We start from the raw sequence: 13,496 nt of genomic DNA, 5'->3' as shown, positions 1-13,496 counted from the left end.
TCCCACCAAGCGGCAACGTCAAGGCAGCAGCCGAGCAAATAGCACACAACACACGCTATGCCCAGCAAATACCCGGACGCCCCAGTGTTCCTCCTTGGTGATTTTAACAGCTGCTGGCTTGATCGCGTTCTGCCAGCCTTCAACCGATATGTACAGTGGTGTGAAAAAGTGGTTGCCCCCTTCCTGATTTCTTATTTTTTGTCCACAGAGTATTTTCCCAAAAGTCTTGATGATCCCCAAGACTTTTGGGAAAATACTCTGTGGACTGACGAGACAAAAGGTGAACTTTTTGGAAGGTGTGTGTCCCATTACATCTGGCGTAAAAGTAACGCCGCATTTCAGAAAAAGAACATCATACCAACAACAAAATATGGTGGTGGTAGTGTGATGGTCTAGGCCCTTTTTTGCTGCTTCAGGACCTGGAAGACTTGCTGTGATAAATGGAACCATGAATTCTGCTGTCTACCAAAAACTCCTGAAGGAGAACGTCTGGCCATCTGTTCGTGACCTCAAGCTGAAGCGAACTTGGGTTCTGCAACAGGACGATGATCCAAAACACACCAGCAAGTCCACCTCTGAATGGCTGAAGAAGAACAAAATGAAGACTTTGGAGTTGTCTAGTCAAAGTCCTGATCTGAATCCTATTGAGATGCTGTGGCATGACCTTAAAAAGGCAGTTCATGCTCGAAAACCCTCCAATGTGGCTGAATTACAACAATTCTGCAAAGATGAGTGGGCCAAAATTCCTCCACAGCGCTGTAAAAGACTCATTGCAAGTTATCGCAAACACTTGATTGCAGTTGTTGCTGCTAAGGGTGGCCCAACCAGTTATTAGGTTTAGGGGGCGATCACTATTTCACACAGGGCCATGTAGGTTTGGATTTTGTTTTCCCTTAATAATAACAACCTTCATTTAAAAACTGCATTTTGTGTTTACTTGTGTTATCTTTGACCTATATTTAAATTTGTTTGATGATCTGAAACATTTAAGTGTGACAAACATCCCAAAAAGTAAGAAATCAGGAAGGGGGCAAACAGTTTTTCACACCACTGTAGATGTACCAACAAGATTTAACAACCCCCAATGGTCGGAGGATGCTATTGCACAGCTTCCCAGACTGGGAATTTATGATGGAGAGCTGGACGAGCAAATTTTGGTCATCATAGACTACATCAAATTCTGTATGGATACTTCGATTCCAGTAAGGCCTATCGAACTTACCCAAAGTCAAAACCCTGGATCACCCCACAAATCAAACAGCTTTTCAACAACAAGAAACAAGCCTTTAGGCAGAAGGCCTTTGCAGCACTTAAAACTATTGGGACATTAAAATTTTAATTATTGAGGCCAAAATGAACTATATAAATAAACTGAAACACAAATTTGCAAATATGAACACCAAACAAGCCTTTCAGCAGGATGTCTACCGCCGACTTATTAGGTGCAAACCCAATAAGGCTCCCGGGCCGGATGGAATCCCAGGTCGGGTTCTGAAAAACAGCGCCCTGGAACTGACACCCATCCTTCTCTATCTCCTCCTCAGATCACTTTTTACTTCAACAATACCTGTTCTATGGAAGACATCGATCGTCATCCCTGTACCTGAAAACCACACCCATTAGAGTTAAACCACTACAGGCATGTAGCTCTAACCTCTGTTATAATGAAATGCTTCGATAAACTGGTCAAAAACACCATCCTTCCATACGTTTTACCATTCCTGGATCCCCTTCAATTAGCATATAAGCAGTACAGGTTGACAATTCACTGTCAGCCACCGTTATTCTCAATACCGGCACTCCACAGGGGTGCGTACTCTCTACACCCTCTAAACCACAGGTGTCAAACTCTGGCCCGCGGGCCAAATTTGGCCCGCAGTGTAATTATATTTGGCCCACGAGGCAATACCAAATGACTACTAGAGCTGGCCCGCCGGTATTATACAGCGCATTCACCACTAATATTACAAATCCCATAATGCTCTGCTGTTGTTTTGGCGCGTCAATCATGACAGGACCCAGAAACGCCCTCTCCTCTGTGACAGTAGTCATAGCGACCTCAGGCTACAACTGTCACCGTGCTACCCCTTCCCAAAAATGGCGAAAAGAAAGGCAGAAAACAGGAGCTTTTGGGACAGGTGGGAGGCAGAATATCTGTTTACATGTGTAAAGACACATCTGTTCGTCTTGTATGTGGAGCCAACGTGGCTTTAACTAAGGAGTACAACATTAGACGACACTATGAAACGGTGGTTTCAGTGAAAAGTCTTGCTTTTAGCATGCCAGATAGGTGTTCAGATGTAATTCTTGGCCATGGAAAGTCAATAAATTATTAATTTCCCTTGGGGACTGTATATTGTATGGTAATAAGCGTTGCTTGTTCCATATTCAATGTTAAAGCAAAACTTGTTTGGGTCCATATTAAAAGGTTAATTTGTTCAATGTTGGCCAACAACTTTGTTCAAGTTTTAAATTTTGGCCCACTGTGTATTTGAGCTTGACACCCCTGCTCTAAACAAACAACTGTCAAAGTCCACCCACTACCCTCTACTTCAAATATGCAGATGACACGGCCATCCCAGCACTACTCAATGACAGCAATGACTCTCTCTGCCTATCAACATCCCATATCCCATTTTAGCACATGGTCCACCAATGACTTTCTCCACCTTAACATCTCAAAAACTAAAGAACTTCTCTTTAGCCCCCCCAAAACCCTGGTCCATCCCCCCAGTCTCACCATCAAAGGAGAGAAGGTAGAGTTGGTGGAGTCTTTCAGATACCTTGGCATTACACTCGTAGGCGATTTATTCATTTTTAACAGGGGGGATGGCCCAATGGTAGCCAAACTCCCCTCCCCCAAACTCTAAACTAAACTCTGAAATACTGTATAATTATTAGGTCTACACCGTACTCTTTATAATATTATTTACAGAGACCCAACAAATCCCACCATGAGCAAGCATTTGGTGACAGTGGCAAGAAAAAACTTCCTTTTAATCGGCAGAAACCTTGGACAGAACCAGACTCAATGAAGATAAATCGGTACGTAGGACTTGATTAATTTTTTCTATAATAGTTCAATTGTATTATTGAAGAAACTCATGAAGTCGTTACTACTGAGGGCTATAGGAATACGTGGTTTGAATAGAGCTATGACTCTCTGTCAGCCTGGCTACAGTGCTGAAAAGAAACCTGGGGTTGTTTTTATTTTCCTATATGTTTTAATACTATCTTGCCAGACTAAACGAGATTCTTCCAGGTTGTTGGAACGCCATTTCCTTTCAAGTTTTCGCAATGTTTGCTTTAATTTGCGGGTTTGGAGGTTATACCATGGAGCTAACCTTCTTTGTTTTATTATCTTCTTTAGAGGAGCGATAGAATCGAGTGTCGTTCGCAGTGAGCCTGCAGCGCTATCAACTAGATGGTCAATTTGGGAGGGGCTGCGATTAGCATTGGGAGTCCTCTGTTATATCGAGACATAACATTGAATTAAATGCAGATGGGATCGCTTCCTTGAATTTAGCCACAGCAATATCAGATAGACATCTAGAGTAGGAGTGTTTGCCTAATGGCGTTTAGTCCAGTAATAGCAGTTCAAAAGTTATTAAGTAATGGTCCGATAATGAAGGATTCCGTGGAAAGACTATAAAATGTTCAATTTCAATGCCGTATACCAGAACAAGGTCGAGGGTGTGGTTAAAACAGTGAGTGGTTTCATGCACACTCTGACAAAAGCCAATCGAATCAAATAATGAGATAAACGCAGTACTAAGGCATCATTTTCAACGTCCATATGAATATTGAAATCACCTACAATCATTACTTTATCTGTTTTAAGGACTAAACTTGATAAAAACTCTGAGAATTCAGATAAAAACTCAGAATAAGGACCAGGAGCGCGGCACACTATAACAAATAGAACTGGCTGTTGTGTTTTCCAAGTTGGGGGTGAAAGACTAAGAACAAGGCTTTCGAATGAGTGATAATTTAGTTTAGGTTTAGGGTTGATTAGTCGAAGATGACTGCAACTCCACCTCCTCGGTGCCTCGAGGAGGAGTATTAATATGACTGGGCGGAGTGGATTCATTTAGGCTAACATATTCTTCATGACCCAGCCAGGTTTCAGTAAGACAGAATAAGTCAATATGATACTCTGATATTAAATCGTTCACTAGTACAGCTTTAGATGACAGAGATCTGATGTTTAAGAGTCCACAATTAATTCTCCTATTTTTTTTAGGTTTTTAGGTATAACTCCTCTTCTGTTAACTTTTGGTTTTATTAATTTAAGTGGTCGAGGGGCAGACACCGTCACTAAGGAGTTTTGGGTGGGTAACTGCTCTGGAAGCGCAGAGAAGCGTGTAGGACTGCAACTCTGCCTCCTGGTCTGAAGTCTGAGTTGTCATGGTTTAGGTCCACTAATAAACTCGGCCAGATTTCTGGATTTGAGAGCTGCTCCATCCAAAGTGGGATGAATGCTGTCTCTCCTAATCAGACCAGGTCTTCCCCAGAAAGTCCGCCAATTATCTACAAAGCCCACATCGTTTGCTGGACACCACCTCGACAGCCAGCAGCAGAATGAAGACATGCGGCTAAACATGTCATCACTGGTCAGGTTTGGCAGGAGCCCAGAGAAAACTACGGCGTCCAACATTGTCTTTGCATATGTACACACCGACTCAACATTAACTTTAGTGACCTCCAACTGGCGTAATCGGGAGTCGTTACCGCCGACGTGAATAACAATCTTTCTGTATTAACGCTTATCCTTAGCCAGCAGTTTTAAATAGGATTCAACGTCGCCCGCTCTGGCCCCAGGAATACATCTGACTATGGTTGCTGGTGTCGCTAACTTCACGTTTCTCAAAATGGAGCTGTCAATAATCAGAGTTGGTTTCTCAGCGGGTGTGTCGCTGAGTGGGGAGAACTTGTTAGAAACGTGAACAGGTTGGTGGTGAACCGTGGGCTTCTGCTTAGAGCTATGCTTCCCTCGGACAGTCACCCAGCCTCCCTGGTTTCGGCTAACAGGGAGACGGCTAACAGGAGCTACCTCTGGTCGGTCTGCACCGGCTTCTGGAGGCTGGCTAACTACAGCAGCTAATGGTTGAGTTCCCATGGTGCGGCACCGCGTTTCCAATTCACTAAGCCTCGCCTCCAATGCTACAAATAAGCTACATTTATTACATGTACCATTATCACTAAAGGAGGCAGAGGAATAGCTAAACACACAGAGCAAGAGAGAGCATGAGAGTGAGAGGGAGAGAGAGAAGCCATTGCTAGCTGCTAAGCTAAAGAACAGTAGCTAGCTAAACTGAATAGCGTGTAAACTGTGGGATTAGTGGGAAAGTTGTTAAAAGAAGGAGAGAGCTATGAGTGCCTGAGCAGAACTAGAGTACGTTTAAATGTATAGCAGATAGTTTGTCGCTATAATGAAGAATCGAACAAAATTAACTGTGATGAGCTAGAGCAGCAAAAATATGCTACTAGCAAAACAAAAACACCGGTGACCGGAAATGAGACAATACGCTTACGTCAGCACGTCAGGCAACACCTCAACAAGTGAGAACAGCAAAAAGTCTGAGCATTAAGGGCACTTTTGCTCCAAGTTCTGTTCATTTCTGATCCGGCCTCTGTCATGCTGCTGCCGCACTTTCTCTTTCCCCCGTCTGCTCTAGAGAATATCGATAAATTGTTTAGAATAATTCAATTTTGACGTTGCGTTTCTATTTTAACCAGCGCTGGTTTAGCGGTGTGTCCCCCTCATCCCCCTTTAAAATCACCCACTGATCACACTGGACAATAACCTCAGTTTCAGTCAGCATACCACGGACATTTACAAGCACTGACTTACAGCCATCTGTAAACTACATCACCTGTCTGTCCAACCCCATCTTCTCCTGTACCGTAGCATTATTGAGCCAGCTCTTCTGTCTTCTGTCTATCTAAACATGGCTGACTGTGGAGGCTCAATCAATATCTGTTCTTCATCAAACATGTCTGCAACACTTTGAGTAGTTATCAAGAAACGAGTGAGGAACCAACCAGGAACAACCTGAGACTGAATCAGTCACTAACAACAGCTCCTGATGCCTCCCAGTGGAGGACTGTGTAGAAGTAAAGAATCAGTTTCTGTCGTTATCTCTGGTTTGTCTTCGAGGAACTTTTGTGGATTCTCAGTAAAATCTCAGCAGCTTCTTGTCAGTTTGAAGGGATGAAGATTAATTTTCCTTGAGAGGAAACAAGAACACAAACTGATTCAAAATGAACGAGTAGTTGTTAGTTCAGCTACGTCACCGACCTCCTTCTCCATCACCACACTCCCTCCCACAGCCTCTGTTCCTCTGACACCAACCTCCTGCCCCCATCAGCCAGGACCAAGCACCAACCACAGGGGGACAGGGTCTCCTCCATACAGCGGGACACTTCAGTGTCCAACTTTTCTGCTGAGGTTTGGTTGCAGCTCCCCTGCAGGGCTGCTGCAGCGAGCACACGTGATCCTCCAACCTCATTAAATCCAACATGCTGTTCTCTTCTCTGCCACCAGGAGGCGCTCCCTCATCACTGCTCCATCTGTCAGCAGTGAGGAGTCTTCCTGTATTACATATCATACAGGGGCTGCTGCATAAATCATCCTAATCTGCTACAGATCTATTAGAACATGTTCAACACAGAGCCACAAGTCACATGATGAAAAGTTCATTTTAAATGTGGATATATCTCACAGCTGCTGTCATGAACCTGCAGTTCTGTTGACTGTCAGACGATGTCGTGCTCATAAAATACAGATTTGATCAGCAGCTTGCAGTGACGGCTGGTTAACAGCTAGTTTTATGACCAAATCTGTTTCTCACTCACTCTGTTGTCTAACTTAGGAAACAGAACAAACATGTGAAACACTGAGTGTGTTTCTGCCTGGAGACCTTCTGTCGTCTCTGACTGTATCTGAACTATCAGATCACACAGCTGCTGTCATTAACATGTGCTCATGCTGATATATTATAAAGGAAGGATCTGCAGCAGCGAGCTGGAAGTAACTGGGCCGCACTGAGAGGATCAATTCTGTTTTTGCTAACTCGACCTCTGGTGTAGCTTTATATTGCAGTGATCTGAAACAGCGAGGTCTGGGGTTATTAGAGAAAGTAGTATCTTGTTTAAAAAGTAAATCTCCGGGGGGGCAGACCCCTGGACCCCCCAGCAGGTCTGGGTTTGTCTCTGCTCACGCATCCTTCTCACCTGTTTCACCCCTAACCAGTTTGATTCCTATAATAACAATAATGATATTATTAATATTCACTTTCTGTCATAAGTTTTAGTGAAGTCCAATAATTAGACTGTAACTGTGTCTCAGAGACAGCTGATAAAGATTTGACTGAGTCCATTTGACATTAATACTCAGGGATTTAATAAACAGTCAGTTGTGCTGCTGATTGGACAGACAGCAAAGACAACACTGTCTCTGTCAGATGGGACAAGGGGACGGATTTCACTTCCTGCTGCCGTCTGTACAGCTGATGTTGTGTCTGTTGTCCTCTCAGTCTGTCAGGTGGAGGTGGAGGAGGGGGTGGAGTCTGTCCTGCTGCCCTGCAAAACCACAGTTCGCCTGCCTGAAGACGTCACAGTGGAGTGGTGGGACGGAGGCTACAGGACGGTCCACGAGTATCAGAAAGACTCTGACCGGTCTGGAGAACAGGACCAGGTTTACAGAGACCGAACAGAGATGAAGCTGCTGAGAACTGGAGACCTCAGTCTGACCCTGAAATCCCCCACAGACAGAGACAGAGACACCTACACCTGCACCGTCTACAGCAGGGAGGGAGACATACTGATGAGGAAACAAGTGGAGCTCCGGGTCAGAGGTCAGTGCTGTAGATACAGGTCAGAGGTCAGAGGTCAGAGCTGTCTATTAGATTCCTATAATAACAATAATGATATTATTAATATGAATGAGTTGAAATGTCTCTCACACGTCCAGCTCAACGCTCTACAAAAAGCCTCTTGGACCACTAAAGTCCGCCTGACTAGATTTTCCGCCATTTTGAATGTTTTGAAAAACCCATTTTTGACCTCTCCTCCTAAACCGCAGGTCCGATTGCTACCAAATGTTCGGTGGATCATCATTGGACGACGCTTATCAAAAGTTGTATAAAGCTTGTTGATATCTTATTTAGTTTCAAGATATTGACCAATGAGCTTCAGAAGGGGCGTGGCTCAGCACATAAATAGACCACAGTCAACATCCGCTGGGCCAATCATCACAAACCTTCCAGGATGTGTCCACATACGTACCTGAAAGCTGCCCGTAAAGTTTCCTTCACATCGACCACTAGGGGGCGCTACAAGGGCAGACAATGGGCGTGGCATAACACGAGTCAGACTGTGAATCAGAAATAGTTTGTTTTCTTCTTTCTGATTGTGAAAATGCAAAAAGGGACATTTCACTGCTTTTGTCCCGTCTGGGCCACATGGGACCAGGTCCAGATCAGAAGCTCTAAACTTCTAACGTCTGTGTTGGCTTGAACCCTGGACCTGCTGCTTACGGCTGTAATTAGACTGTAACTGTGTCTCAGAGACAGCTGATAAAGATTTGACTGAGTCCATTTGACATTAATACTCAGGGATTTAATAAACAGTCAGTTGTGCTGCTGATTGGACAGACAGCACAGACAACACTGTCTCTGTCAGATGGGACAAGGGGACGGATTTCACTTCCTGCTGCCGTCTGTACAGCTGATGTTGTGTCTGTTGTCCTCTCAGTCTACCAGGTGGAGGTGGAGGAGGGGGTGGAGTCTGTCCTGCTGCCCTGCAAAACCACAGTTCACCTGCCTAAAGACGTCACAGTGAAGTGGAGGGACGGAGGCTACAGGACGGTCCACGTGTATCAGAAAGACTCTGACCGGTCTGGAGAACAGCACCAGGTTTACAGAGACCGAACAGAGATGAAGGAAGACCTGCTGAGAACTGGAGACCTCAGTCTGACCCTGAAATACCCCACAGACACAGACAGAAACACCTACACCTGCACCGCCTACAGCAGGAAGGGAAGGATCCTGATGGAGAAAAAGTGAAGCTCCGGGTCAAAGGTCAGTGCTGTAGATACAGGTCAGAGGTCAGAGGTCAGAGCTGTCTATTAGATTCCTATAATAACAATAATGATATTATTAATATTCACTTTCTGTCATAAGTTTTAGTGAAGTCCAATAATTAGACTGTAACTGTGTCTCAGAGACAGCTGATAAAGATTTGACTGAGTCCATTTGACATTAATACTCAGGGATTTAATAAACAGTCAGCTGTGCTGCTGATTGGACAAACAGCAAAGACAACACTGTCTCTGTCAGATGGGACAAGGGGACGGATTTCACTTCAAACAGTGAAAGAAACTGTGTTGAGAGGTTTGAATATTATATTATTATATTATTACAAAGGTCCAGTTATTGTGATGAATATTAAATGTTTCCATCAGAAGCTAAATGTCATCTCAAAGTGAAATGTGTCTCTTTAACCGTCGCAGCCAAAGGGAAGCTGATATAATCACAACATCACTGATGGAACATCTGACAGATAATGCTGATTATTGATTATTGATCTGTGATCAGATGCGTGTCACAGACATCCTGTTCAGTGGGATCAATAGAAAGACTCCTCATGAGAAACACTCGTCAGTACTAGATAATAACAGAGTCCAGCTGAAAAAGATCAGCTCTGACAGAAATGTAGAAATGACCTGAGCGAATCCTGTGGAGGCAGTGACGTTGCCACGGAAACAGTGAGACATGTTTTGGATGGATGATGAACATGTGTCTGAAATGCTGTGTGGAGCTGAGATTCATTTACAGAACAGAGATGAAAACAAACGTTTCATCTGAAGTCAGAAATGTAAAAGGGACAAAGCAAAGCAACATGCAGCCGTTCAGCTCTGACATGAGACATTACTGTGAAGCACCACGTGGACAAAAACACCTGAGCGCCATCAGAAACACCTGCTGTGACTTCCTGTATTTCTGTCCGCTGTGACCTGCTCCTCTGATCTGGTTCTGGCCTTCAGGTTTCTCTACAGCTTTGGAAGAATTCACTTATTCCAAACTGCTGCTGCCGTCTGTACAGCTGATGTTGTGTCTGTTGTCCTCTCAGCCTGTCAGGTGGAGGTGGAGGAGGGGGTGGAGTCTGTCCTGCTGCCCTTCAACACCACAGCTGACCTGCCTGAGGACACGGAAGTGAAGTGGAGGGACGGAGACCACAGGATGGTCCACGTGTATCAGAAAGACTCTGACCGGTCTGGAGAACAGGACCAGGTTTACAGAGGCCGAACAGAGATGAAGGGAGACCTGCTGAGAACTGGAGACCTCAGTCTGACCCTGAAATCCCCCACAGTCAGAGACAGAAACACCTACACCTGCACCGTCTACAGCAGGAAGGGAAGGATCCTGAGAGAGAAAACAGTGCAGCTAAAGGTCAAAGGTCAGTATGAAGACACAGGTCAGAGGTCAAAGGTCAGTATGAGGTCTCTGTGTTTGTCTCTGTCTGACTGTCCTCTGTCTCCTCTGCAGAGAGACGAACAGAAGACGCTCCTCTGCTGGCTGAGCAATCTGTTTGATCGGTCTGTCGGTGGATCTTTGATTATTGATCCGATCTGACTTTGGATCAGAGAGAAAATGGAGGTGAAGCAGCTGATGGAGGACGGATCTTTATCTTCGTGTGAAACAGGACGAGTTGTTAGTTACAACAACATCGTCCCGACCGTGAAGGAAGAACTTCATACGAGACGAGATGAAACGCTGAAACCTGCTGAAAGAAAGTTTGATTCAACGAGGAGAAAATAAACAATATAATCACAGAACAAGAACAGAACCAGAAGCTGCACAAACTCCAGAAATCGTTTCCAGATATTACAGTGAGGCTTGAAATGAGTGCAGGAAGGATTCTAAAGCTCTTTAGTATCGAGAGAAGATGTTTCGTCCGTTTGTCTGATGATGAACGAGCTGTTGTGAAGATGTGATGCAGATAAAAAGTCAAAGTTAATGTCGACTGTTTCTTACGGAAGCCCTGAGAGACCAATTAGGGGGAAATCTGGTCTAAATGGTTTTCTCTCCTGTGTTTATGACTTAAGAACAGGTGAAAAAAAGGTTTCGGGATAAAGTTTCTCAGTTCCTTAAAAAAGATTCATCTGTGGAAACAGGTGGGAAAAAAGTTTTGGTGGGTTTAAATGATTTTTTGTTCATTTTTCTAAGTGTTTGTTGTAAATGAGACTGAAAGCATTCATGTTTTCTTCCAGGAGTTTTAATTCCTCCATTCACTCTAAACACAAGGTGCATATATTGTGTGTTAGCATGTTATGTAACGTCACTGTCGCGTCTTTAATAATTCACGTAATTCATGGACGACAGCTTCCTTACTTCCTGTCAATCAGCAGTAATTAGGAGGCTACTCAGGGAAAACTCTTAGTTAATGGCCTCGTTGTAGAATATGGTATAATAAGTGCTTTAAAATGACTAAATAAGAGCCAGTATGCTACTAATATGTAAATATGTATAACTTGGTCCTTCACCCTCCGCGGGTGGTCTCGTCCTTCGAGCTCGGGTCCTCTACCAGAGGCCTGGGAGCTTGAGGGTTCTGCGCAGTATCTTTGCTGTTCCCAGTACTGCGCTCTTCTGGACCGAGATGTCTGGTGTTCTTCCAGGGATCTGCTGTAGCCACTCCTCCAGTTTGGGGGTCACTGCCCCGAGTGCCCCGATGACCACGGGCACCACTGTTGCCTTCACCTTCCAGGCCTTCTCCAGCTCTTCTCTGAGCCCTTGGTACTTCTCTAGTTTCTCATGTTCCTTTTTCCTGATGTTGCCATCGCTTGGTATCGCCACGTCAACCACGACGGCTTTCCTCTGCTGTTTGTCCACCACCACAATGTCTGGTTGGTTCGCCATTACCGTTCTGTCAGTCTGAATCTGGAAGTCCCACAGGATCTTGGCTCGGTCATTCTCTACCACCTTTGGAGGTGTTTCCCACTTTGACCTCGGGGTTTCCAGTCCATACTCAGTGCAGATGTTCCTGTACACTATGCCAGCCACTTGGTTATGGCGCTCCATGTATGCTTTCCCTGCCAGCATCTTACACCCTGCAGTTATGTGCTGGATTGTCTCAGGGGCCTCTTTGCACAGCCTACACCTTGGGTCTTGTCTGGTGCGGTAGATCTGGGCCTCTATTGCTCTGGTGCTCAGGGCCTGCTCCTGTGCAGCCATGATGAGTGCCTCTGTGCTGTCCTTCAATCCAGCCCGCTCTAGCCATTGGTAGGACTTCTTGATATCAGCCACTTCAGTTATGTTCGGTGGTACATCCCATGTAGGGGTTTGTCCTCCCATGATGGTCCTTCCTCCAGCACGTCTTCCTCTGTTCCCCATTGCCTGAGACATTCCCTGAGCACGTCATCTGTTGGGGCCTTATCTTGGATGTACTTGTGGATCTTGGATGTTTCATCCTGGATAGTGGCTCTCACACTCACTAGTCCACGGCCGCCTTCCTTACGGCTAGCGTACAGTCTCAGGGTGCTGGATTTGGGATGGAACCCTCCATGCATGGTGAGGAGCTTTCGCGTCTTAACGTCTGTGGTCTGTATCTCTTCCTTTGGCCACCTTATTATTCCTGCAGGGTATCTGATCACTGGCAGGGCGTAGCTGTTTATTGCCTGGGCCTTGTTCTTGCCATTGAGCTGACTTCTTAGGACTTGCCTTACTCGTTGGAGGTATTTGGCCGTTGTCGTCTTCCTTGTTGCCTCTTCGAGGTTGCCATTTGCCTGTGGTATTCCAAGGTACTTGTAACCATCCTCAATGTCTGCTATTGTTCCTTCTGGGAGTATATTATATATATAATATAAAAGTGTTACCCTTATATATAAATATGGTTCTGTAAATGTGCATTGAGAGCAACGAGAACCCAAATTCCTAATTTGTGCACACGTACCTGGCCAATAAAGCTGATTCTGAAATCTCGTCTGCCTGCTGACGTGTAAATGCAAAACAACGGAAACAAAATATTTTCTTTAAGTTACAAAAACTAGACGTTAATCTAATTTTAGCTTGTTTGTGAAGCAGTGATACGAAACAGAAACAGCCCCAAGATTTCCCACACTCAGCTGGAGTCCATTATTCATGTCCACACACACACACACACACACACACACACTGCAGTGACGTCAGTGCTGATTGGTCGAAGCAGTTTGGGGTGAAGGCAGCCTGTTGCCTGGTGACGACCGGCAGCCGTGTGAGAAGTTCAACTGAAGCGGCGAGGAGACGTTTCTGCTCTCAGAAAGGAGAAACAGATACGACCTGTTTGAAATGAACTTTCAGTTACTTCAACGCTGCAACAAACGACAGAATCTCTGACTCCGTGTTAAAGCGCCGTCATCGCCAGCTCTGCAGCTTTTTAGCCTCCTTTAGCTGCTAGTTTTGGTTTTGCGGCACACGTCAAACACTCACTGCAGCACCACATGTGGATTCATCCGC

At 45.0% G+C, this 13,496-nt stretch overlaps 1 protein-coding gene across 13 annotated transcripts in view; it reads left to right on the top strand.

Annotated features, from left to right (window-relative positions):
- LOC122870097 overlaps positions 1-13,496 on the top strand; it is a 387,819-nt gene that overhangs the window by 34,826 nt on the left and 339,497 nt on the right. For 5 of the 13 annotated variants that reach the window (XM_044183865.1, XM_044183855.1, XM_044183853.1 and 2 more), the window contains one exon: positions 7,539-7,859. The exons of the other annotated variants lie outside the window; for them this stretch is intronic. In XM_044183865.1, coding sequence (XP_044039800.1) covers positions 7,539-7,859 — 321 coding nt within the window. The remainder of the gene's footprint in view (positions 1-7,538; positions 7,860-13,496) is intronic. 13 annotated transcript variants of the gene reach the window in all.

Source organism: Siniperca chuatsi, linkage group LG22, assembly GCF_020085105.1.
Source record: "Siniperca chuatsi isolate FFG_IHB_CAS linkage group LG22, ASM2008510v1, whole genome shotgun sequence".
In the NCBI taxonomy this organism is placed as follows: domain Eukaryota; kingdom Metazoa; phylum Chordata; class Actinopteri; order Centrarchiformes; family Sinipercidae; genus Siniperca; species Siniperca chuatsi.
Note: the sequence above shows the minus strand (reverse complement) of the source record. Positions and strands in the feature narration are given on the sequence as shown.